The following is a 26,488-nucleotide window of genomic DNA, read 5'->3' as shown; positions in this document are numbered from 1 at the left end:
CCCTAGGGAAAAAGATAAACATGTCAAATGTCCTGAATTTGCATCTCCTAGTAATGAATACTTTGATGTGTAATAAAACGCAACGTGACTCAGCCAGCTCCAGCAGCCAGGCTAGGAATCTTCTGTCCTTGTCTGTCAGAGAGCCTGCCCCAAGGGGAGCAGCCCAGAGTAGAATTCCTCCAGAGTCAGTTTTGGAAAACTTAGCTTTGTTGTGATTTGATTTTTGTGTTTACAAATCTCAAAACCATCCAGCAGGACCCCAGCCCTGTCAGCCAGAAGGCAGTCTCACCTTTGTCCTGCTGGCCCTTTGCTGGCCCAAGGCCTTGTCCAAACAACTTGCCCTTGAGGATAAAGTTTCACCCTTTGTAAAATCTGGACTGGCTCTAACATTCTGCAGCCTGTGATCCTACAACTGTTTATTTCTTTGAGCTACCCCTCATGGAAAGCAAATTTGAATCCTACTGTGTGTGTGTGTGTGTGTGTGTGTGTGTGTGTGTGTGTGTGTGTGTGTAAGAAACAAGAAATTAAGTATGTCAAACTTTGGGTCCATATGCTCATTATTAGCTGTGGCTGTCACAATTCGTCTTCCTTTGGTGAGAGGAAAGAACCGCAGACAGTATGGAGGCCTGCAGCAGCAGGAGGGGGGGGGGGGAGGAGGAAAGGCACTTCAGGAAAGTCCCTGCTAGCTTTATCCTCTCCTAGATGGCTCCAGACAGGAGACAAACAAGCAAGATGTTGAAATGTGAACTTCTCATTGCCAGTTGGGGCACACTATTCCTTTTTAACTAATTTATTTTGAGACAGGGTTTCTCTGGGTAGCCCTGGCTGTCCTGAAACTCACTCTGTAGACCAGGCAGTCTTAGACTCATTGAGATCCCCCTGCCTCTGCCTCCTGAGTTCTGGGATTATAGACACATACACTATATATCCTGGCCTCATATTTTTATTTTTATTTTAAGTGTAAGGATCATTGTTAGCTCACTAGCTACAAAGGAGTGTCAGGCTGGCTTTGGCTTGTTGGCTTTGGTTCACCAACTCTTGAGCTTGAGTTTCATTGGATCCACTGGGTGTGGATAGGTGGAGAGTGGGGCTCTGGACAGACCTTGGACACCTTGCTAAGGAGCTAAAACTGACTTATGGAATAGGAAGCACCAAGTTGGAGCATGCTGTGGTCAGGGCCATATTTTAGAAAACGCCTCCTGGCTGCTGTCTGAGGGATAGGTTGAGGGGAAACAGGAGAGACACAAGGAGGGGAGGTAAATCATAGGTCCTGGCAGTCCACACACGAGTATGAAAGACAAGGGTTTCCCCATCTTTGCCTGTGTTTTTCCCAGGCCTTGCCCCTCTCCTTGCTCCAGCTGAGTGAGACGGCTCTGGTCTGTGCACCTCAAGTCCTGTCTTTCCTTCTGTTGCTTGGAGCCCCTCATGTCCTGGCCAGTCTTATCAAACCTCTCCTCTGCCGCCACAAGTTTCCCTGGTACCCAGACCCTTTGCCGATCTCAGAACAAGGCAGCTACCTCCCAACTCACGCCTTTCTCAGTTGGGTTTTCTTTGCCTTTACCAGCTGGCTCTGGGGACGCCTCACTCGAGGCCTCTCTGTGAAGCCTACCATGACATTCTGGCAGACCCGACTGTCACTGCCTTTGTGGCTGTGTGTGTCTAGACATGAATCCCAGCAGTATCACTTCTTTGTTTTACATTTTGCTTATCTTTTGACTATTTCATGTATGTATATAATGAACTTTAATCCTGTCCACTCCTAGTGCCCCGTTTCCACCCCTTTCCTTCCTGCCAAAACCCTTTTTCCCAAGACCCCTCCTACTTTTCTGACCTTTGTGTGGGAGACCTTCTGGGTTGTCCCTAGGAGCATAGGTGGGAGGTTATTTATCAGAACATGGACAGCATATCATCACTGAAGAAAGTAACACCCCGCCCCTGCCGCTGTAGCTACCAGTGGCCCTTCAGAGACAGGCGAGCCCCATGAGCCTTTCCTTCTCTGATAAGATATTGATGAGCCCAGTCTTGTTTGGGTAGCCACGACTACAGTGACGTCATGAGTGCACCATCCTTGGCATCTCAGAAGACAGTTTTACCACGTTCCTCCCCAACCTTTGTTTCTTAAAATCTTCCCACCCTCTCTTCCGTGATGGCCCCTGAGCCTTGCAGGAGGGGACATTTAGGAGGGAACATTTAGGGACATTTAGGAGGGGACATTTAGGGTGCTACACAGTCACCTATTCTCTGCACTTGGATCAGCTGTGAGTCTGTTCACTATGAAAGAAGCTTCTCTGACAAAGGCTGAGAGTCCAACGGCATCCCTTCTTAGCAGATGGACATAGTTTGTAACCAAAGAAAACAGGAACTTCCCAGAGGACAAGAACAAAATAAGCCTTCAGTATGGGGATAATGGATGAAGAAGTTGTGGTGATGGTGATGATGATGGTGATGGTGGTGATGGTGAAAGAAAGAGGGGGTTGGGGAAGAGGAATAAGAAGAGGAGGAAGAAGAAGACAATGACACAGCAGAAGGGGGCAGCAGAAGGGGGCAGCAGCTGATGATGGAGTGACCATATGGACTCATTGTTCTTTTAAGCTAATTCATTTAAGTTCACTTTTATAACGAGTCTGCTTGTGCCAGGGCCTGTGATCAGTTACACCGCTACCATGCTGCAGTGATATGGTTCCTGACCTCACAGGGCTTACCCTCCAATCCTCCACTGTGTGCCAGACAAAGTACATGGCACACCTGTTTCTTATACCTCTCCAGCTATCTCAAGACCCTGCAGACTTGAATAAATATCCTAAGATAGTTTAAATAAAGCAGATAAAGTCAGAGGAGGGAGATAGTTCACCCTACCAAGAGTTGGAGAATATTTTCTATGGAGGCAACTGTGAGCTGGCTTCTGGGGCTGGGATTCCAGTGATCAGAGAGGGACATTCTTCTAGTGGAAACATGTAGAGGGGGACTGGCAGGACAGGTAGGGAAAGGGGAGGAGTCTGCAAAAAGATGCACAGAGGCAGCTAAGACAGAGAGGAGGGAGCCTGACTCCAACAGGCCGTGTATGTCAAACCCAAGACACCATCCTGTGGGTGATGGGTACCTGGAAGTAAGGAGGGAAGGGAGCAGAGCCAGCTCCCTCCTCATGTCTGGGCATCATTGTCATGCTTCTGTTGCTTCTGTTATCCCGTCTTTTGTTTTGCATGGTAGTTCTTGGACCTATCCTTCAATAGCCTGACTGAGGAGGCCATCTGCGACTTGGGGATTCTGCCACATCTCCGTGTGCTGCTCCTCACAGGCAACGGGCTCACCTCTCTGCCACCCAACATGGCTGTCAAAGAACAGTAAGTTCTACATCCCTGAGTTTGTCCCATGTGTCCCCCCAGGAGTCTTTGCCCGAGTCCTGACCTCAAGGGAATAGCTCCGAGCAGCTCTTCTTAGAAGTTCTATAAAGACAGCTTTGAGTGCCCAAGGAGAGAATGTGCCTACTTGCCCTCCCAGGAATTCTCCAATGGGTGCCTTCCTGTGTGTTCACCTGATGGTTGGAGAAGAGAGGAAGTAGGCTAGGCGCTGGCCTTGAATATGATCAGCCTATGTGAGAATCCACCATGATGACCGCAAGTTCTGCATCTAGAGTCAAAACCACTTGATTCAAATCTTGGCTTAAGAGAGATTGGAACTGGACATGATGAGGCAGGCTTTTAAGCTCAGCCCTCAGTAGGTTGAAGCAGGCCAATATCTGTGAGTTGTAGCCTGCTGGTCTACATAGCAACTTCTAGCTAGCCAAGGCTGCATAATAAGACCCTATCTCAAAACATGCACAAACATACATGGACACACATGCCCATACAGGAACACATACATGTGCATGCATGTGCTTGCATGCAGACACACACACACACACACACACACACACACACATTTGCAAAGCCATTCTCCCTGCTTCTGCTCTTTTGTAGGCTGTGGGTATTGCTCTTGCTAGCTGCTCTTGCCTCAGTTCCTTAAGTCTACTTGCTGGTCTCTAAATAACCTTTGTACGTTTCCATCCTGCACTTTTGTTGAGGCCATGTCGTCTACCATGTACTGGCTTTCTTTTCTGAATAATAACACATGAGTAGTGTTGACTGTGTGCCGGACACTGTTCTTCACACTCTAATCCTCCTGACAGTGTTATGAGGTAGGTTATCATCCCATTTTTCAGATGAGGAAATTGAGTTAGATACAAGTTAAGTAACTTTCCCAAGTTTAGAAAACTAGTTTCTTACAGAGCCATGGTTTTTTGACTCTAGAGGCAGAACTTAGTCATCATGGTGGCTTCTCACATAGGCTGATCATTTTCCAAAGCAGCTCCTATCCTATTTCCTCTCGACTCTGTCAGGTGAACTGGATGTTTCTGTAGTTAGTCGAGTGCTTGGCTAGTCTGTTGAGACCTGGGCCACCTAAACGTGTATCTTTATAGAAGGTGGGTAGATGGCCGGTACATCTGGCCCCTCCACGCGGGTCAGGGGTGCTCTCAGAGCTTGAGCACTGTCTCACGCATCTCTGATCGGCAGCAACTAGACAAGGACCTGGTGCTTTTCGTATGCTATGTAGTCAGTTGATACTGACCAATGAGACATTGATGGTGACGGTCCTGGTGATGATGCTCCTCGCTGTGCTGAAAGGTCGGGTGATGAAGACGATGATGATAGCCGTTAGCTGCTCCAGGTGGTTGGGATAATAGCAATCATTGCATTTAGGGTTTCTTTGCTTAGGGTTATGTTTCCAAGCTGGATGCCACAAATTTAGTTCAAACCAACTTATACAAAAAGGGTATTTTTGAACCACTAGTGCGGCATGTGCTTAGAATACCAGTATGAGAGGCTGAGGCTGGAGGACCATGGGAGTTAAAGGTCAACCTGGGTTACATAGTGAGTCCTTACCTCTCATAAAAACTAAAGAGGACTGGCAGTTGGTTCAGCAGTTAGAAGCCCTTGTTGCTCTTATAAAAATGACTTGGGTTCAGAGCAAGTGAATCCTTTCTAATCACAATACTTTTGGTATTTTGGTATTTTGGTATGGAAAATTTCAGAAGTGTATAAAAGTAAAGGTGTGGTCGGAGTATCCAGTATCCTCTCAGACGGCTCATATACTAAAGGCTAGGCCCCCAGCTGATGGCACTGTTCTGGGAGTCGCCAGGACTTTAGGAATTGAGGCCCAGTTACAGGAAATCATTTCCTGGGACAGGCCCTTGGGGCGTCTTGTACTTCTCCAGTGCTTGTCTTTCTCTGATTCCTGCCCTCCATGAGCTTGGCATTCCATCTCACTGCAGGCCCAGAATCAAGGCGGTCAAGGACTAAAACTGAAACCAATAACCAAAATAAACGATTCTTCCCTGTAAGTTGCTCTCCACGTGTGTTCATCACAGCAGCAGACAAAATAATTAACACAAGGAGAGTAGATGGGAAAATGAGTTCCCATGTTCCCTCCACCCAGTAGTTAGCATCTGACAGTTGTAAGATTGTTGTCAACTCGTTAATAGCTATACCCCTATCATACCCCAGTATAGATTATTCTTGAGAAAAATGTACCCAGCTATAAATGAATCTACTCCCAAATGAATAAGCAGGTTCATTTTTCATGTATAAATATTCAGTATGTGCTTCTAGAGATAAGGGCTCCTTTAAAACTCCTAAGTGACAGAACTTCCTTCCACTTCCGGCAGCAGTAATGATAAGCAGAGAGACTTGGTTATATCAGTCATGGAACACAGGGAAGGGAGGGAGGGAGAGATTATTTGAAGAAATAGTGACCCCAAACTTCCCAAGTTTATGTGAATATGAACATCCGTGAAGCTTGGTGGATGTCACGTACACACACGGACACACCACAGTCAATGTTGAAGATAGAGAGGAATTTGAAACCAGTACAAGAGAAATGATGCGTCATATGTGAGGGTCTCAGTAAGATTATCAGCCTGCAGTAAGATGGGAGCTGGAAGGCAGAAGTCTACCTATTCAGAGTGCTAAAGAAAAAAAGTCAACCAAGAGTTGTGTGTCCAGCAGAGCTGTCATTCAGGGACTGGAGGCATGGCTGAGTGTATACTACTCTTCCAGAGAGCCCAGCTTGGATTCCCAGCACACACATCCAAAAGCTTACAACAGCCTGTGACTCCAGCTCCTAGGACCCCGAGATAAGCAAAAGCGAAATGAACTTTACCTCTAAACCTGCACTATAGGAAGTGTTAAGGCAGGATGTGGCCAGAGACGGATATGAAAGCACCCTAGACAGTAACTCAAGACTTCGCACAGAAACAAAGATTATACCATCTTTGACTGTGTATTTAGGTCAATACACAGTCAACACAGTATCATTGTAATAATATTGCAGTTCCAGCTGTAGAACACTGTGGCAGAGAAGGTGAATCTGTGTCCCAAACTGTGTGGGATCTCTTTAATAGACACAGTGCTCCTTTTTGAAGGAAAGGATGCATCACAGCCAGTCTCCAGGAAAGATCGCCCTTTGCCGCTCAGCAGTGACCTCTGCTGTTGGCAGATGCTGCGCAGCTGTGCTTTGAAGAGGGGAAGTACACAGTCTTCCTCCCTGCTGTGAGACCAGTTGGCCACCTGACATTCACAGAATTAGGTCACCTTGTCCATCTGGTCACTGAGATTGCTGCCATGTATATATCCACAGAGGACATATCCACAGAGGGCAGGACTAGCCTTCAAACCCCCACCTATTCTGGAAGTTCATTCAAAGATCACTCCACCACCCTGCTAACAGCTCTCTCTCGCTCTCTCTCTCTCTCTCTCTCTCTCTCTCTCTCTCTCTCTCTCTCTCTCTCACCAGCCTTTTACTATTCACTGCCTACTCTCCAGGCAAGCCAATGGACAGCCAGGTGCATTGCGCCAAGCTTTACTGCTGTGTAGAGCCATACCATATACAAGATAATTTACGAGTACAGTAGACACATCCCCGCACTCCTGTTCCTGAGACTTTAGCTGTGGGCTGATGGAGAAGAGACAGTGGCACGGCTGGACTAGCCCCACAGGAATCTTAGCCATATGCCCCAGACTTCCTGGGAACTGACCTTAAATGATGCTTTCCCCAGACTCAGACAGACAAATCCTACAAGACCTCACTTATACATGAAATCTAAAGCAGTTGACACGCCCCCACTAGGCATTTAGCTCAGTTGGTAAAGTCCATGCCTAGTGTACACAAAGTCCTGGCCTCAACCTCCACAGCATAAACTCGGTGCAGTGGCACCCAGCTGTTGCAGTGGCACCCAGCTGTTGCAGTGGCACACAGCTGTTGCAGTGGCACACAGCTGTTGCAGTGGCACACAACTGTTGCAGTGGCACACAGCTGCAGTCCTAGCGTCCAGGAAGTGGAGGCAAGAGGATCAAGGGAATCAAGGATGCATTGTGAATCTGAGGCCAGCTAGGGCACATGGATCCTATTTCCAAAAGTAGGGCAGGGAGCGGCTCAGTGGGCAAGCGTTGGGATGTGCTTGAGTACCTACCTGTGATTTTTAAACCCTAGGATAGGGATAGAGTCAGACAGATTCCAGGACCAGCCTGCCTGTCAAACAGTGATCTCCAGGCTCAGTGAGAGACCCTATCTCACAAAACAGTGGAGAGTGATAGAGGAAGAGCCCTGGTATTGACCTCTCTCCACACACACTCATGCACACAGTTACACAGGCATGATCACACATACACCATAGCCACCCCATACACAGACATGATCACACATACACCATAGCTACCACCATACACAGACATGATCACAATACACCATAGCTACCACCATACACAGACATGATCACACATACACCATAGCTACCACCATACACAGGCATGATCACACATACACCATAGCTACCACCATACACAGACATGATCACAATACACCATAGCTACCACCATACACAGACATGATCACACATACACCATAGCTACCCCCATACACAGACATGATCACAATACACCATAGCTACCACCATACACAGACATGATCACACATACACCATAGCCACCCCCATACACAGACATTATCACACATACACCATAGCCACCCCCATACACAGACATGATCACACATACACCATAGCCACCACCTCTATACACAGGCATGATCACACATACACCATAGCCACCACCTCTATACACAGGCATGATCACACATACACCATAGCCACCACCCCTATACACAGGCATGATCACACATACACCATAGCCACCCCCATACACAGACATGATCACACATACACCATAGCCACCACCTCTATACACAGGCATGATCACACATACATCATAGCCACCACCTCTATACACAGACATGATCACACATACACCATAGCCACCACCTCTACACACAAGCATGATCACACATACACCATAGCCACCACCTCTATACACAGGCATGATCACACATACACCATAGCCACCACCCCCATACAGAGGCATGATCACACATACACCATAGCTACCCCCCATACACAGACATGATCACACATACACCATAGCCACCCCCATACACAGACATGATCACACATACACCATAGCCACCCCCATACACAGACATGATCACACATACACCATAGCCACCACCCCTATACACAGGCATGATCACACATACACCATAGCCACCCCCATACACAGACATGATCACACATACACCATAGCCACCACCTCTATACACAGGCATGATCACACATACACCATAGCCACCCCATACACAGACATGATCACACATACACCATAGCCACCATCCCTATACACAGACATGATCACACATACACCATAGCCACCACCTCTATACACAGGCATGATCACACATACACCATAGCCACCCCCATACACAGACATGATCACACATACACCATAGCCACCACCCCTATACACAGACATGATCACACATACACCATAGCCACCACCTCTATATACAGGCATGATCACACATACACCATAGCCACCACCTCTATACACAGGCATGATCACACATATACCATAGCCACCACCCCCATACAGAGGCATGATCACACAGACACCATAGCTACCTCCCATACACAGACATGATCACACATACACCATAGCCACCCCCATACACAGACATGATCACACATACACCATAGCCACCCCCATACACAGACATGATCACACATACACCATAGCCACCACTTCTATACACAGGCATGATCACACATACACCATAGCCACCTCCATACACAGACATGATCACACATACACCATAGCCACCACCCCTATACACAGGCATGATCACACATACACCATAGCCACCCCCATACACAGACATGATCACACATACACCATAGCCACCCCCATACACAGACATGATCACACATACACCATAGCCACCACCCCTATACACAGGCATGATCACACATACACCATAGCCACCACCCCTATACACAGACATGATCACACATACACCATAGCCACCACCTCTATACACAGGCATGATCACACATACACCATAGCCACCCCCATACACAGACATGATCACACATACACCATAGCTACCCCCCATACACAGACATGATCACACATACACCATAGCCACCCCCATACACAGACATGATCACACATACACCATAGCCACCCCCATACACAGACATGATCACACATACACCATAGCCACCCCCATACACAGACATGATCACACATACACCATAGCCACCACCCCTATACACAGGCATGATCACACATACACCATAGCCACCCCCATACACAGACATGATCACACATACACCATAGCCGCCACCCCTATACACAGGCATGATCACACATACACCATAGCCACCCCCATACACAGACATGATCACACATACACCATAGCCACCACCTCTATACACAGGCATGATCACACATACACCATAGCCACCCCCATACACAGACATGATCACACATACACCATAGCCACCACCCCTATACACAGACATGATCACACATACACCATAGCCACCACCTCTATACACAGGCATGATCACACATACACCATAGCCACCACCTCTATACACAGGCATGATCACACATACACCATAGCCACCACCCCCATACAGAGGCATGATCACACATACACCATAGCTACCCCCCATACACAGACATGATCACACATACACCATAGCCACCCCCATACACAGACATGATCACACATACACCATAGCCACCCCCATACACGGACATGATCACACATACACCATAGCCACCCCATACACAGACATGATCACACATACACCATAGCCACCCCCATACATAGACATGATCACACATACACCATAGCCACAACCTCTATACACAGGCATGATCACACATACACCATAGCCACCACCCCTATACACAGACATGATCATACATACACCATAGCCACCACCTCTATACACAGGCATGATCACACATACACAATAGCCACCACCCCTATACACAGACATGATCACACATACACCATAACCACCCCCCATACACAAGCATGATCACACATACACCATAGCCACCCCCATACACAGACATGATCACACATACACCATAGCCACCACCCCTATATACAGACATGATCACACATACACCATAACCACCCCCATACACAAGCATGATCATACATACACCATAGCCACCCCCATACACAGACATGATCACACATACACAATAGCCACCACCCCTATACACAGACATGATCACACATACACCATAACCACCCCCATACATAAGCATGATCACACATACACCATAGCCACCCCCATACACAGACATGATCATACATACACCATAGCCACTACCCCTATACACAGACATGATTACATATGCACCATAACCACCACCCCCATACAGAGGCATGATCACACATACACCATAGCCACCCCCATACACAGGCATGACCACATATGCACCATAGCCACCCCCATACACAGACATGACCACATATACACCATAGCCACCCCCATACACAGGCATGACCACACATACACCATAGCCACCCCCATACACAGGCATGACCACATATGCACCATAGCCACCCCCATACACAGGCATGACCACATATGCACCATAGCCACCCCCATACACAGACATGACCACATATACACCATAGCCACCCCCATACACAGGCATGACCACATATACACCATAGCCACCCCATACACAGACATGACCACATATACACCATAGCCACCCCCATACACAGGCATGACCACATATGCACCATAGCCACCCCCATACACAGACATGACCACATATGCACCATAGCCACCTCCATACACAGGCATGACCACATATGCACCATAGCCACCCCCATACACAGACATGACCACATATGCACCATAGCCACCCCCATACACAGACATGACCACATATACACCATAGCCACCCCATACGCAGGCATGACCACATATACACCATAGCCACCCCCATACACAGACATGATCACACATACACAATAGCCACCACCCCTATACACAGACATGATCACACATACACCATAACCACCCCCATACACAAGCATGATCACACATACACCATAGCCACCCCTATACACAGACATGATCATACATACACCATAGCCACTACCCCTATACACAGACATGATTACATATGCACCATAACCACCCCCATACACAGGCATGACCACATATACACCATAGTCACCCCCATACACAGACATGAGCACATATACACCATAGCCACTCCATACACAGACATGACCACATATACACCATAGCCACCCCCATACACAGACATAACCACATATACACCATAGCTACCCCATACACAGACATGACCACATATACACCATAGCCACCCCCATACACAGACATGACCACATATACACCATAGCTACCCCATACACAGACATGACCACATATACACCATAGCCACCCCCATACACAGGCATGACCACATATACACCATAGCCACCCCCATACACAGACATGACCACATATACACCACAGCCACCTCCATACACAGGCATGACCACATATGCACCATAGCCACCCCCATACACAGACATGACCACATATACACCATAGCCACCCCCATACACAGACATGACCACATATACACCATAGCCACCCCCATACACAGGCATGACCACACATACATTATAGCCACCCCCATACACAGACATGACCACACATACACCATAGCCACCCCCATACACAGACATGACCACACATACACCATAGCCACCCCCATACACAGACATGACCACATATACATATATATCTTAGTCACTCCCCATACACAGACACATACGCCATAGCCACCCCCATACACAGACATGACCACATATACATCTTAGTCACTCCCCATACACAGACACATACACCATAGCTATCCCATATGCAGAATTTTTTAAAGTTTATCATAAATGCTGAGAGTACAATAAAGTAGAGCTTGAAGAAGTTGGGAGCAGAGCATGAGAAGAGGTAAATCAATAAGCATTAAGCTATGGATATATAGGAGAACTGAGTTCTCATTCTGTTGTCCACTAGGATTTGTTATATTGTACAGATAACAAGTATATGCTATGTATTTAAAAGAAGAAAAATAATTAGAAGGAAATATTTGGAATATTTTATCATGAAATGGTATATATTTGAGAAAATTGATGCAATGGTGCTGGTTTGAACAGGGTGCAATATATATCTTATCAAGGCACCGCACAGCACTCCATACATTTTAAATGTGTGGTAGTACATCCCCTTAATCCCAACACTCAGGAGGAAGGGCAGAGAGGCAGGCAGGTCTCTATGAGTTTGAGGCCAGCCTGGTCTACAAGTTCCAGCATAGCTAAGGCTACACAGAGAAACCCTGGAGAGAGAGAGAGACAGAGACAGAGACAGAGACAGGGAGGAAGGGACGGAGGGACAGAGGGAGGAGAGGGAGGGAGGGAGGTAGGAACGGAGGGATAGAGGGAGGTCTATTATTTTCAAGAGCATAGTTCTGCCACTTAGTGAGGCCATTCTGTGGGACGTCTGGTCCATAAGTCACTCACATCACATGGCCCCTGATGAGAATAAGGGCGTCCCTTTGCCCTTATCGACCTCCACTATTTCTGTCCACGCAGGGCTCTATTTATAGCACAGCCTTGTCAGTCGTTCATCGCCCAAACCAGGACGTATTTAATGGAGAACAAAAGAACAGCTGTTTGAGAAAATGGGGAAACTCAGGCTTCCCTTGAAAAACAAGATGTGCGGTGACCCTCTCCGTGTGGCACGTCTGTTGCTATGAGCTTTTTGCACCCAGTGGGCTTCCTGAGTGGGTCACACTGAAGGGAAGCTCTCACTGCACGCTCTGCCTGCTGCAGAACCTTGTCTTGACCACCCGTGGTCTCGGGGAATAATTAGTCAATGGTTTGAATGGCACAAATGCTTTACCTGTAATCTCTGAAACCCAGAGAGACCAGTGAAGCTTTGTGCTTTTTTTTTTTCTCTTAGCAACAGGTGGTACAAAGTACAAGAGATATAGCTCAACACACTCTAGGTACCAAACACAAGGTGACAGTCCCCAGAATTCTTGCCTGTGACCCAATCATACCTTACTAACCACGGCAGTGGTGGGAATGGGGGAATGGGGGTGCTGGGAATGGTAACTTTTCTTGTCACCACCTCCAGTCATTCTGTGGGACATCAAAATAATTCATCCCCATGGATCAGTTGTGATAGGGCTTGAAGTTAATATGGCCCTGAAGGAAGAGAACACAGGTACACCGTTGTCCTCGTCACATTAAGACAAACTACTTCTGGAAGTCCTTGTTAGCTGATAAGGAGGAGAAACCATTTTCAGGACCTCAGACAGATTCCAGGTGCCCGAGCTCCAGTGCCTGAGCTCCACAGCTTCAGCACGGGAAGATTTCACATCTGCAACGGCAGCTGGAGTTGGAGTCATCAGGATGTTAAAGCACAAATAATCTGCAGTCATTCTTCAAGACCTGACATTTGCACAAGGATGCTTAGCTCCCTCAGGAGCCTCCATGTTCCTACTCTTCCCAGCTGGCAGTGCTCTCTCTGCAGTGACCTCCAGATACGGGTGGTATTTTCAGTTTACTGTTAGGGAAGGAAAGTTCTTAGAGCGTCAAGGTGGTATGTTCCATAGTAACAGCCCACCAGGTTGTTATTAAGAACTGTGGGTGTTCTGTTAGTCAGTCAGTGTGACTCATTCACGCTGTAGGGGAAAAACTGCAAGTGGGCTGGATTCCTCGTCTTCCTCTGACCTCCTTGATCCCCACACTGAATGGTGGCCCCCAAACCTTCCACACACTCAGAGGCTTAGACGAGTCTGCAGGTATTGTCTGATGGTTTGTATAAATCTAGTTTAACACCATGTGGTGCTGCTTACTACAGTGTGGGGAGTGTTTTGTGTGGGTGTTGCTCAGCGTGGTAGCTACAGTCATAGCGACTACTCAAAATTAGTTCTATGAGGCAACAACTTGCTTTTCTATCGCATTGAAGCTCAATCGTATCTAGTTGGAATGCAAATACAGAACCCAGATGAGATGTCCAAATTCTCCCTTTGAGCAACTTAAATCACTTTTTTTCTTGTCAGATTCACGTGGGTAACCAGAGTCTCTACGTGAATAATTCTAAACCTTCCTAATTCAGTTATAGTAACTAAAATTATTTGAAATGATTACTAGTGCACACTGCCTTTTCCAGTGCAGTCCTTCAATGTCCTGACCTATAACCTGGGCATTTTACTGGGCTTCCATTCTGTGGCATGCTGTGGACGTACGGCTTGGGGCCCTCCACTGGCACTACCAACAAACGGTCTGGTCAACTTCCCAGCCTGCCCATCAGACATAATTCTGCAAAGCTTATCAGTTTTCAGGCACCTTAAAGCAGATCATTTTAAAATGTGTATATTGCATGAATTCTCTTTTATGCCAAAGGAAGTTGGCCAACATTACTTGTCTTTGACACAATAGACTTTCCATTTATTTGGCCAGGTGCCCAAGAGCACCCACTACAGCTCCCAGGAGCACCCACTACAGCTCCCAGGAGCACCCACTACAGCTCCCAGGAGCACTCACCACTATGACTATTTTCTGATTATTCTAATGACATAGATTTGAGGTACAGCTTTGAGAATGCTCCATCCCTGTTCACTGCAGGACAGCTTTCCTGGTTGTGAGATGAGAGGGGATTTGTCTGGCTCACGCCCTCCTGAGGGTGGCCATCCCTTTAGCATCTTCACTTCTAATGGACGGCCTACCATCAGCGTGCTCCAGGCTTTGAGTCTCCAGACTGCTCAGACATAACTCAATTCCAGCAGGATCAGCAAACACCCAGGAGGCTGCCCAGCGTCCTGGATTCAGATCCCTCTTTGGGATTTACAGTCTGCATATTGCTTCCTCATGGCCCTCACATCTCTTGCCGGTTTTAAAATCAAGCATCTTTTTTTTCTTTTTGCTCATTATTCAGCACGTCCTGGAGTTGCTATGACGGCTCATAAAGGCCATCAGCTAGCACCAAGCATTTAGCGCATGATCCTTGGTGGGTGTTTCAGATCCAGATAGAAACTCGTAGCCCTGTATATGAGAACTGCAGAGGACATGTGCTCCTGTCTGCACCAGGGCGTCAGCTGAGATCATTGTGCTTTGAGAGAGCTGCGGGGCTCTTGGCATAAAGTGTAAGAAATTTCCTTTTACTGTATAACAAGAGATGCTCCGGCAGGCACCAGAAGTCAGGGCCAAGCACAGCAGGCATCGGGCTTCATGAGCTAGAGCTCCAGGCTTCTTAAGCTCGGCCCTGGCTTCTGCTAATAAGCATGCATTCCTATGGCTATATCCAGCCACTAGGTGTGTGCTCGCTCAGCTTCTAAGAAGACATTTACCTACCCTATTTTTAAAAATAGTAATCCATTTTCCGGGCAAGGGGCAATGCAAATGACGTTTCTAGCATGAAGAACTGGAGACTTCAGCTTCCCCACCTCTGGGAAACTGCCACTCAGAGATTTGAGTCTGGTGAGACTGTGGGAAGTTTCTGCAGGAGCCACAGCTGCAATGGGCTTCTGCTAGGTCCCATGACACACACACACACACACACACACACACACCCTGCTCCCTTTATAATTGCCAGTTCTTTAGTTGATTTACTATAGGAGTGTACCCGCCCTAGCATGTGTGGTGGTCCAACTTGTGGAAATTGGTTCTCTCCTACTTTGCGGGTTCGAAGACTGAAGCACAGGTTGTCAGGATTGGCGACAGGAGCCTTTCCCTGCTGTGTCATCTTGCTGGTCCTTGTCCCTCTTTTATGACACCTATTTCATAGACAGGAAAAAAAAACCCTCTTTTCCTATGTTTTTCACTAGGGCAGACTTTAAGAATGTGAGGTAGAATTATTGTCACAGAAACAAGCGGAGCCCCTCACCCTGGTGATGCTTAAGAGGGGGTCTCTGAAGGCTTGACTGCTGGTGTGTTGGGTGTCACTGGAGTGGAACAAAGAGCTGCTGTGACCTTCCCACATACCCTGTCAGAGGTTCAAAATCCATTGAGCAAAAGTTGTCTCTCTAGGGAAAGGAAAGGTCCCTGTTACTAAAGGCCCCTGTCCCCTCTGCTGCCAGTGCCTTATGAAACCACATCTGCCCTGCCTGCCCTTGTTCAGTCACAGCATGGTAATATCCATAGATGTCTGTCAGTTTTACAGTAAGCCCAAAGGGGAGAATTTATTATAAGATCCCCAGGAGTCTCACAACTGTATCTTAACCAGGATCTCTGTTAAGATTGTAGATCCAAGGACCAGAAAGCAGCCCAAAATTCTCTCTCAACTTTATACCCAACCTGTCTCTGTAACTCTACCCAAGTATCCTCACAGCTGGGCTGCGCGCGCGCGCGTGTGTGTGTGTGTGTGTGTGTCTGTGTGTCTGTGTGTGTGTCTGTGTGTGTCTATGTATGTCTGTGTGTCTGTGTGTCTGTGTGTGTCTGTGTGTGTGTCTATGTATGTCTGTGTCTGTCTGTGTCTGTGTGTGTGTGTGTCTGTGTGTGTGTCTGTGTGCGCGTGCGCCCCCACAGTAGGGGACATGGCTGCCCAGAGCTACAGAGCTACAGAGGCAGCTCCTATTGCTTTCTTTTCCCACAGAGTTAGGAGCATGGCAGAATCCCTCTCATCATTCCTTAAGAATTCACTTAAGCATTGCCTTTCCTGACCCTACCACCCCGACCTGCTTCAGGTATAGCAGTTGCCTTACTGTGGGCAGCATTTCCTGCCTTCTCCGTGAGGAGGGCAGTGCCCCTTTCTCCGGTACCTGGCAACATAAACATCTGCTAAGGAAACTCCTGAGGGAATGAATGGCTGAACCCCTCCCGAGATCCACCTGTGAAACTTTCATGACTCAAGGGTAGGAGTGCGTTCCAGTGCCGTCATTCTCCATTAGTTCTAAGAATTGTGTACACTGCGCTGGCCTTATCCACCCGCCTCCTGCTGCTCTGCATCCACTGCAGTTTGGCTTTGCTTTGGAACCTTTTCTGAGCTCTCTCTAGACCAGGCTTCTCTGTCTCATCACCCTGTAATCCACAAGGGACTTTGAGATGTGACCAGAAGAGGAGGCTGGTGGTGGGAAGGAAGGGGCTGGGCTTGCAGTCTGTCGGTCGGTCGGTCGGACAGAGGCTAAGGTCTAGTTTGTTCTCTGCCCCGCCGTAGTTAGGAAACTTTCAGTGAGTTACTGAACTTCCTGATTGGGAACCAGGCAGACAATACCTCTCCCCCAAACATCCTTGAAGGACGTATGAAGTCCCTGATCGCAGCAGGAATGAAGTAGGCTTAGAAATGTTGGTTGCCTTACCTGTTGCCTGTGTGCTTGTAGCTCACACATGGGCCCCATGTTTGTGTGTCACAGATGTGTCTGTTCTGTGTGGATGGGATGTGCAGGGAGGGGTGAGACTGTTATCCGAGTCATCAGCCCATGGATCTTTAGGACCTAGGCCTCATCCCCTGGAGACAGGTCAGATTAACTGTCACACCTAAACTGCCACCACTCCCTGCCCCCTGTGGACACCAGGGCCTAAGCCCCTTGAATCCCTCTCTCAGGTGTTTTTGCAAGTCCTCAAGGAAACCTCAATAACACAGCCATGGGCCAAGCCAAGAGCATATCGTTCCCATGGTTACCAATCTTCAGGCTAGGCAACAACAGGTACCTGTAGTCTGCCTTTGGCCAGAATTGCACAGTGTACCGTTTGTTGCACAATCTCTACAGTTTGCCTCATTCACCCTGGAGGTGACCATCAGTGCAGCCAATGCTCCTGCCGTCGTGTCTGTGAAGCTTTCTCCACGCAGCAGCCTGTGTGAACCAGCAGGCCTCGGGGAAGGGGTCAGTAGATGGGAATTAGGCCTGCTGCTCATCTCCACATGGACCTCTTGTGGGCACGAGGGAAGTTTCAAAGCTGGATAATCCTGGTCAGCTTCCTATCTTCCCTTCTTCCTGGGAATAGTGACTCGTATTCTTCCCCCCTCCCCCACTCAGTACCCAAGATCTCTGTGCCCACAGGGAGGCATCCATGACATCACTGACAAGCAAGAAGTACATCCTGAGGTTCCCGGCACTGGAGACCCTGATGCTGGATGACAACAAACTGTCCAATCCCAGCTGCTTTGCCAGTCTGGCTGGGCTCAGGAGGTATTGTCACAGGCTTCCTCCTCACTGTCCCAAGCCCCAGTGGGGCTCACACCCCGAGGGCTGCATTCAGGCGACATGGCATGTGGTGAAGTCCAGCTCCACCGAGTAACTCTGATTTGTAGCCTTGGGCAAGCCAGTTTTCTCTCTGAGCTTAGCTTGGCAGAGAAGGGCAACATCACTAAGGTTATATCCGTCAGGTGTAGGATTAGCTGTTGCCCAGGATAGATCTGACCCTGAAACCAAGACACCGCCCACCACAAATCCCCACAAACCACACACACAACCCCACAACCCCCCGACAACCTCACACATACAACTGCCCATACACAAGCCCCCTGCACACAACTCCACCACATACAACCCACACACATACAACTGCCCCCACAACCCCACAGAGAACTTTAGCTTTCACGTCCTGCATATGTAACAAAGATCCCTAGAATATTTCCTTTGAATTGAGTTACTACTTACTGGATACTACTTTGTGCCTACTGTCTACAAAATTTCATTTAGCCCTCACCAGAGTCTTCACAAATATTATCCCCTTTGTGAGGTAGGAGCACTGAGTCCCAGAGAAAGTAAGCCCCGCCCCAACTCAAGGACACACAACAGGCACCCATGTCCAAGCTGGAATGCATGTGAGTCCCCCAGCCTGCTCAGCAACACCCCAGAGGTCATAACACTGCTGTGATTCTGAATTTCTTTTCCTTAATTGAAGACTGAAGAAGTTGAGCCTGGACCAAAACAAGATTTTCCGGATCCCGTACCTACAACAGGTTCAGCTCCGTGATGGGTCAGGGGACTGGGTTACAGAGGGGCCCAATCCCCAGAAGGAGCTGCAGCCCCAGATGTGGATATTTGAGACACCCGATGAGCAACCAGATTATACTGTACTGCCCATGAAAAAGGATGTTGACCGCACAGGTGAGCCACGCCTTTGTTCGTGGAGCGAGCTTATGGGGTTGATCATAATAAGATTCTGGGAGTTCCCACATTCTAAATGGACCACTTGGTGACTTCTGACACAGTCTGCCAGTAAGATGCTTGCAAAAGTAAAAGTGAATGTTTTTTTTTTAAATCCCATGAATCAGGAAAGTCCGTGATGTATCCATGTCCTCAAGGGCTTCAGGTGTCTCCATCCTCCTCAGACGCTAGCTTACCTCCGTGTCCTATTAGTCTGGCTCCACAGTTCCAGGAGTCACATCCACATAGCAGCCCAGAGGCAGAAAGAAAAGACACATTAGCACATCTCTGGGTTGGACATACTCTGCTCAGGTCCCACTAAGGTGGTTGTGTTACTGCATGTCTTCCAACCATTTGTTTATTCAAATTGGGGAAAATAGCATACAACAGGTGAAGTGCAGACATCTTGTGCAGAGCTTGAAGTTTTATCTGCACTCTTTGTACTATACACACTTTACTCATGTCACAATCCAGAACATTCCCAGTGGGACCCTCCCGGTAAGTACCTCCTCCAAGAATACCCACCTTTGCCCAGCTTGACACACGTGCACAGGGCTGTCCGGCACTTGCCAGCCAGTGTTATGTCAACATATTCCTTAGTGTTACTCCATATTTCTTTCCCCCTGCTATTACTTATGCCATATATACCATAATTGATTTCATTTTCCATCTCTCAAGTGATAAGTGATATCAAATATCTTATGTGTTTGGTGGTCAGTTTGATGTTCCTTTGGGAAATACTCAAGTCTTTAATCTACTTTTAAATTGGAATGTGTACTTTTTTCTTGATTTTTTGGTTTTTTTTTTTTATAACCCTAGACACAAATCCTTTATAAATATGTTACCAAAAAAAAAAAAAATCTACTGTGTAGTTCATTTTTCCCCCTGACTTGTTTCTGTAATGGGATGTCTGGTTAGATGTGGATGTGGTCTGCCATTAGCCTGCCCATTTCAATGGTTCTAGATAAAGACTTTTATAAAAAATTTCATTTGTTTAGTTATATCGTTACATAAGGCTGTTTCCATGCAAAACATACAACTCCCATAACCCACTAGCCTCCCAAGCTGAAGTGACAGCAGGAGTGAGCGCCACTGTAACTAGGCTTGGCCACTTATACCTAGGCTTGCTGCTTGCTGGCGGGCCTCTTGATTGCTTCCAAGGCTGAGACCATGCACGTCTGTCATCAGATGTGTTCCCGGGTCTTTGACACTCCAGTCCCATTCATTTGTCACTAGTACACTGACACATCGAACTCATATCCAGCAGCAGTCCCAAGTTCAGTTTTTGCCTCTGGTGAGACTCCTTTGAGGTGCTAGTGGTGGCACCATCTGTGCATGATGCCATTCTAGCTCCTCCTCCCGCTGTCATCGCTCTTAGCCCCTTTATTGCCGTATTGTCGGACCACAACAGTATGGTGCTGAAAACAAGGGATGGTGGGAAATTTCCTGTGCAACCTTGAGAAGTGTTCAGTATTTAAAAGTGTATTAGCTGTATATATTAGCTGTACATATTCTTGTAAATGCCTTAAACATAAATTCACAGGCATTCCTAGTTTTCTGAGAGTATTTTTTTTCCTCCTGGAATCAGTGTTGAATTTTATTGAATTCTTTTTTTTAAATTGAATTTTTTGGAGGTAAGAAAGCGATTTTTTTTGGACAGGGTCTCTAACTGGCCTGGCACTTAGAGATCTGTGTACCTCCACCTCTGTCTCCCCAGTCCTGAAGTTAAAGACATGCCCCACCAGCCTGCACAGCCTTTATTTGAAGGGGTCAGATGGATGCCTCAGTGTTGACTCAGCCTGTGTTCCTAGGATAAGACCCTGACCCTTGGTCATGCAATTGAATTTGCTGATGACGTTTTGTGGAGGGTTTTTGCACCCATGTCCAGCAGGTGACTGGTGTAATATCTTCTCTGTTAGGATGCTCCAGAGAGGACTGGTGATAAAGGCTGTGCTTGCCTCATACAATGAGTGCAGTATGCACTTCTGTTTCCTAGGAAAGTTGGATACTGCTTTCATTTTTTAAGTGTTAGAAGACAATGTTGTGAAGCCATTGGAACCTGGATACATACATACATACATACATATACACTATGTATGTATGTATGTATGTATGTATGTATGTATGTATGTATGTATGAAGAGGTTGGAATCCAGGAAAATTAGAATCTTGCAAGAAGGGCCGCTTAGACTCTAGACCTAAGACTTAGACTTGGGGAGGAGCTGCTGCTGTCCGTGTGCTCAGCTGGCCTTGTGGACTTGACCCAGATCTTTGAAGAGAGGACCCACCAAGCAGGTCAGAGTTAGGCTGCTTTATGAATGTGGAAAATATGCCGTTTGGCTCCACATGCTAAGCAAAGTAAAGCTTCCATCCTGCCACTCCTAGGAATCAGCAGCTGCGGAAGCTCAGACTAGAGCAAGGGAGCCCCCCCCCCCCCCCCCCCGCTGTCAAAGACCTCCTCCCACCAGGCACCTCCTTGCTGGAGTCTAAGATGGCTCATTCCCTGGCAGCCTGCTGCATGAACCTTTCCTGGTCCCTGCTGGACTGCCAGCTAGGAGAGTTGTTGAGGGCGAGTGTTGTCCTGCCCGCCGTCCCTACTGTTTATTCTTGTGTGACCTTTCCCACACTGCCTGGACTGTGAGGAGGGCCCGGGCAGGGTAAAGCCGCGGACTGCCTGCACAGGATGCAGTCCCACAGATGCCCTGCCAGGTGCAGGTGAAGCTCGGCCATTGATTGGCTCATCCGTCCCACCGCCCCAGGATGAGCTGTGCTGCAGCCCCTCCCATCCCAGCTCTTCTCACCGACTCCACCATCTGACATGTTGTATTTCCAGGCGTTCAACACGTCTTCACCTCCTCCTCAGATGGGTGTCCTTCCCGTTCATCCCACTCTTATGAGACAGCTGGTTAGCTTCCTACTCCATGCAGGCTCCCCAGGAGCACTGGGGCTAAAAAGAACTCACCTACTGCAAAGTTGAGATGAGGGTCCAATGTGGCCGAAGCAGTGCATGAGCAAAAGGACAGAGTGAACTAAGATGGGAGGAGATGGGAGGAGGAGGGAGGGGACCAACCGTGCGGGCTGCCTAAGTAAGGACTGTGGTTTTCTCCCAGTCCGACCCTCTTCCGGGTTAGCACTGGACCTGTGGGGAGAGATGCAGACCCGACCCTGTGGGTCATAAGGTCCTCACCACCTTCCTTCCGTCTCTTTTTATGTTTCAGAGGTTGTGTTCTCCTCTTACCCTGGATTTTCAACCTCAGAGGTAGGAGGCCCTGCTACTTCACACTTGTGTTTGTTCATTGTCCTACCAGGAATGGAACCCAAGGCCTGGCACGATGAGGGCAAGGGCTGTACCCTCTGAGCGTCAGCCCTGGCCTTCGTCTGGATTACTTAGCATACCGGATACAGCATTAATTCTTGTAAAGAGTTGCACTGGCAGGAGCATTGGATGGTACTGAACAAAACTGAATGAGCCACTGGAGACATTTCTTTAGGTCACACTAAGTGAACAAGGTCTCGCTGAGCAGCTGTTGTGAGTCAGCCCTATGAAGACGCAGTGGGGCTACTGAACAGGCTCTGATCTCATCAGTCCACAGCCTTGCCCCCATGCCTCCAGACACTCCAGTTGAGTGTAATGGCAGCAGCTATGAGGTGATATAACTGGGACTGCCACCAGGACAGAACTCACAGAGCCCTCTCACAAAGGCCTCAAAAAGCGGACAAGTTCCTGCTGGGTGCAGTGCTGCCCAGATCAGAGTCTCGCTGTCAGAGCTGTACGGTTTGATTTTGTCAGCATAGAAAACTGTTTTGTTTTGTTTTGTTTTTGTTTTTGTTTTTGTTTTGTCTCAGGGCAGAGGTCACTAGCCAAGCTCATGGATTCTAAACTAAATATAGATGCATCCGTTTGCAACAAGATGTGCATTTCTACACCTAGCCAAACCATATCCTTGAGGCATAGCACAGTAAGGTGCCTCCTCACAGATACGACCGTGTGAGAAACCATGCCAGTTAACCTCTGCTGCAGAACAAGCACTGACTCGCATTCAGCTGGTTACTTCCCAGAATTCTTTGAGCTAGCAAAGTGGGTCTGCTGGGTTTGCCACCGTGGCAGGCCAGCTAGGAGCTGAGCTTCAAAGGATATGACAGGCCCTGGCCTCTCCCATGTCATCCTCATCCTGGTCTTAACAGGACACAATCAGGTCTCAAGAGAGCAAGAGAGAAGTGGAAGGGAGGTGCAGAGAAGTGGAAGGTATATATATACACATACATATATATATATGTATATATATATATGTATGTGTATATATATACCACACGTGGTATGTTGGCCACATTCTCTTGTCAAAGGAAATCCAAAGGGGCAGGATGAGTGCAGCACCATGCTGACACTAACCACCCAGTGTGAGGTTGACTTTAGGCATATGTATACATGTTTATGTGTATGTATATGTATATATGTGTGTATTTACATATACATATACATATATACACATACTAAGAAAACTGGCCACACTGTAGGTGCTAGTCATGAAGGAGAAGATAGTAAGCTATTCATACTGTGGCCAACTAGTGAAAAATTTGGGAGCCCACCCCCCACATCCTGTTCAGTAATTTACCAGAACTTAAGAGATCTCAAGAAAGGATCCTGCTCAGACAACTGCAGTCATATTATAAAGGACAAAAAGTGAGGCCAGCAAAACGAGACAGCTTGTAAGGTGAGATCAGCAAGGTCCTGCAAAGCTTGTGTGCAACCTGCCCCCATGCCCCAGGCCCCCATGGAAGTTGGCATCCACCCTCCTGACATATTAGTACTCACCAACCAGGGAGGTTGCCTGAGCCTCAAAGCTCAGAAGCTTTTGTTAGTCTTCTTAGATGCATGTTTGAGCTCAGAGCCCCCACCCTCAAACAAGTCTGACAGCCCCCATCCCAATCCTGTTAGCAGAATGGAAATGTGGTTTAAGGAACCTTGGCTAACAGGTAGCCCAAGGAACCCTGGCTAACAGACAACCCATCACTTAATCCTAGGGCTTAAAAGCTCAACACAAAGATCTAGGGCAGATAAGGCACCAGAGCCTTTACCGTAAGGTAGCCAGTCTAGTTTTAGAAGTGTAGAAGTGCTAGCTGCTCCTTTGAAGGTTACATTGCAAAAGACTATTCATATTAGGTGGAGCAACTGATGTACCTTGGAAATCAATGGCAGCTGGCAGGAAGGTCAGTGCTTAGAGTTCAGTATCTGAGAACCTGGAAGGTGAATTGGGTGGAAGAGATGTTCAGGGATCCTTCTCTGTAACAGGCAGATGCATGGCCCTCAGCTGGGGTACTCTGAGCCTGACTGTCTTGACCCTCCTGGTCTGTGCTCTACTCTGGCTTGCCCCTCTCCACTTACCTAGCCTTGCACCAGTCCTGACCCTGGAAGGTTCAAACAGGCCAGGCTCTTGCCACCTGATTCTTCAAATCCACCAGGGAGATCAGTGGTAGACAAGGAAGAACTTAATTACGCAGCGTAGCCACACTGAGAAGAAACAGGGGCTAGCCTTGCCCTTGAGGTGCTGATAAGGGCACAGGGCTATTTAGAGGACAGACTAAGACTGTGGCAGGGCCACAAGCACACATAGTCGATTAGTCTCAGTCAGTCTCTACAGCTCATTGTTTTGGGTCTGGTTGTAGAGGTCCTGTGGACCCTCAGGAATGTATCACTTGATGAGGAAACTTGGTTCAGTCATGAGGGGCTTGCTCCCACTTGGGCGGAAGCCTCCACTACCATTATGGAACAATTTTTCCTACCTTGGCTCTCATAGTGGGGGTAATCTGCCCCCAGATCTGTTTCTAGAATTATGAAAATGCCCTAATTACTCTTATCTTTGTGTCTTCTGCCTTGAATTGACAATGGGAGATGTGAGTTTAAGGATTATTAATCTTCTATGGCTAGTTTTTAGATGATCTCTTGTGTGTGGAGTTGAGTAGGGAGGTGACCCTAAGTTTAAGGTTGCACAGGAGATGGCTGTAGGCCCCTCAGGAGTCCCTTGTCAGGAGTTGCAAAGTTGGGGAGACTGCTGCCTGCTGTCATCCTCCCCAGCTCTGTCAGTTTGCGGTGGATGAACCATACCTGAGGAGCCATCTAAGTTTCCAAATGGCACCACTCATTTACCTGACACTGACCTGTCTCTTGTCATGTCCTGGCTTCATGAGTTGACTCAGTCAGACATAAAATGTTTGGCTCCAAGTAGCTGCTTGTCACATGCTCATCTATGGCACGAGGGACAGTAGAACGATGGGGTCAAGATCATACAGCAGTTCGTGCCTCTGGGGACCTTAGTTCACCTTAGTCCATTGTCTACCCCCGTCATGTCCTTTGGCTCCTTGTAATTCATGGAACAAAAGTGAGCTTAGTTTGGCCTGGTTAATCCATCGGTTTCCCTTTCCTGCTTGATTCCACGTTGTCCCTGAGGCACTCCAGGCTGTAGGGGAGCCAGGCACTACAGGGGATCCAGGCTGTAGGGGAGCCAGGCACTACAGGAGATTCAGATGAATCAGCAGGCTGAGCCTGCCTCAGGTTGGTCAGGATTTAGCTGTTCCCCTCTCAACCCGATCCTGCCCTCCCACTTCTGGCTAAGGCACCAGATGGCCTTCATCAGTGTAACACCTACTCTACCTCCTGGGGGAAGTTTCAGCTGATGCATAGAAGGGGCAGCCAGAGCTAAGGTGCGCAGGGCTGGGGCTGAAGGAAGGGCGGAGCCTCTGTGTCTGCAGCACTCCTATAGGATTCTGTGTCCCCAGAGAACTTGACATTGGAACTTTGGATGTTGGAGTATTAGCTCATATGACCTCAGAGAATATAGAATCAGAATTCTGGCCTTTGTGACCCAAGATGTCTCTTGGGCACATTTTCTACTGAGGTCCTTCACCACACCCAATAG

At 47.9% G+C, this 26,488-nt stretch overlaps 1 protein-coding gene across 1 annotated transcript in view; it reads left to right on the top strand.

Moving 5' to 3' along the window:
- Xrra1 (X-ray radiation resistance associated 1) overlaps positions 1-26,488 on the top strand; it is a 64,402-nt gene that overhangs the window by 27,342 nt on the left and 10,572 nt on the right. Inside the window, exons 8-11 of the mRNA XM_052157722.1 lie at positions 3,208-3,341; positions 18,483-18,611; positions 19,330-19,535; positions 22,793-22,833. Of these exons, the coding sequence (XP_052013682.1) occupies positions 3,208-3,341; positions 18,483-18,611; positions 19,330-19,535; positions 22,793-22,833 (510 nt within the window). The remainder of the gene's footprint in view (positions 1-3,207; positions 3,342-18,482; positions 18,612-19,329; positions 19,536-22,792; positions 22,834-26,488) is intronic.

Source organism: Apodemus sylvaticus, chromosome 1, assembly GCF_947179515.1.
Source record: "Apodemus sylvaticus chromosome 1, mApoSyl1.1, whole genome shotgun sequence".
Lineage (NCBI taxonomy): Eukaryota > Metazoa > Chordata > Mammalia > Rodentia > Muridae > Apodemus > Apodemus sylvaticus.
Note: the sequence above shows the minus strand (reverse complement) of the source record. Positions and strands in the feature narration are given on the sequence as shown.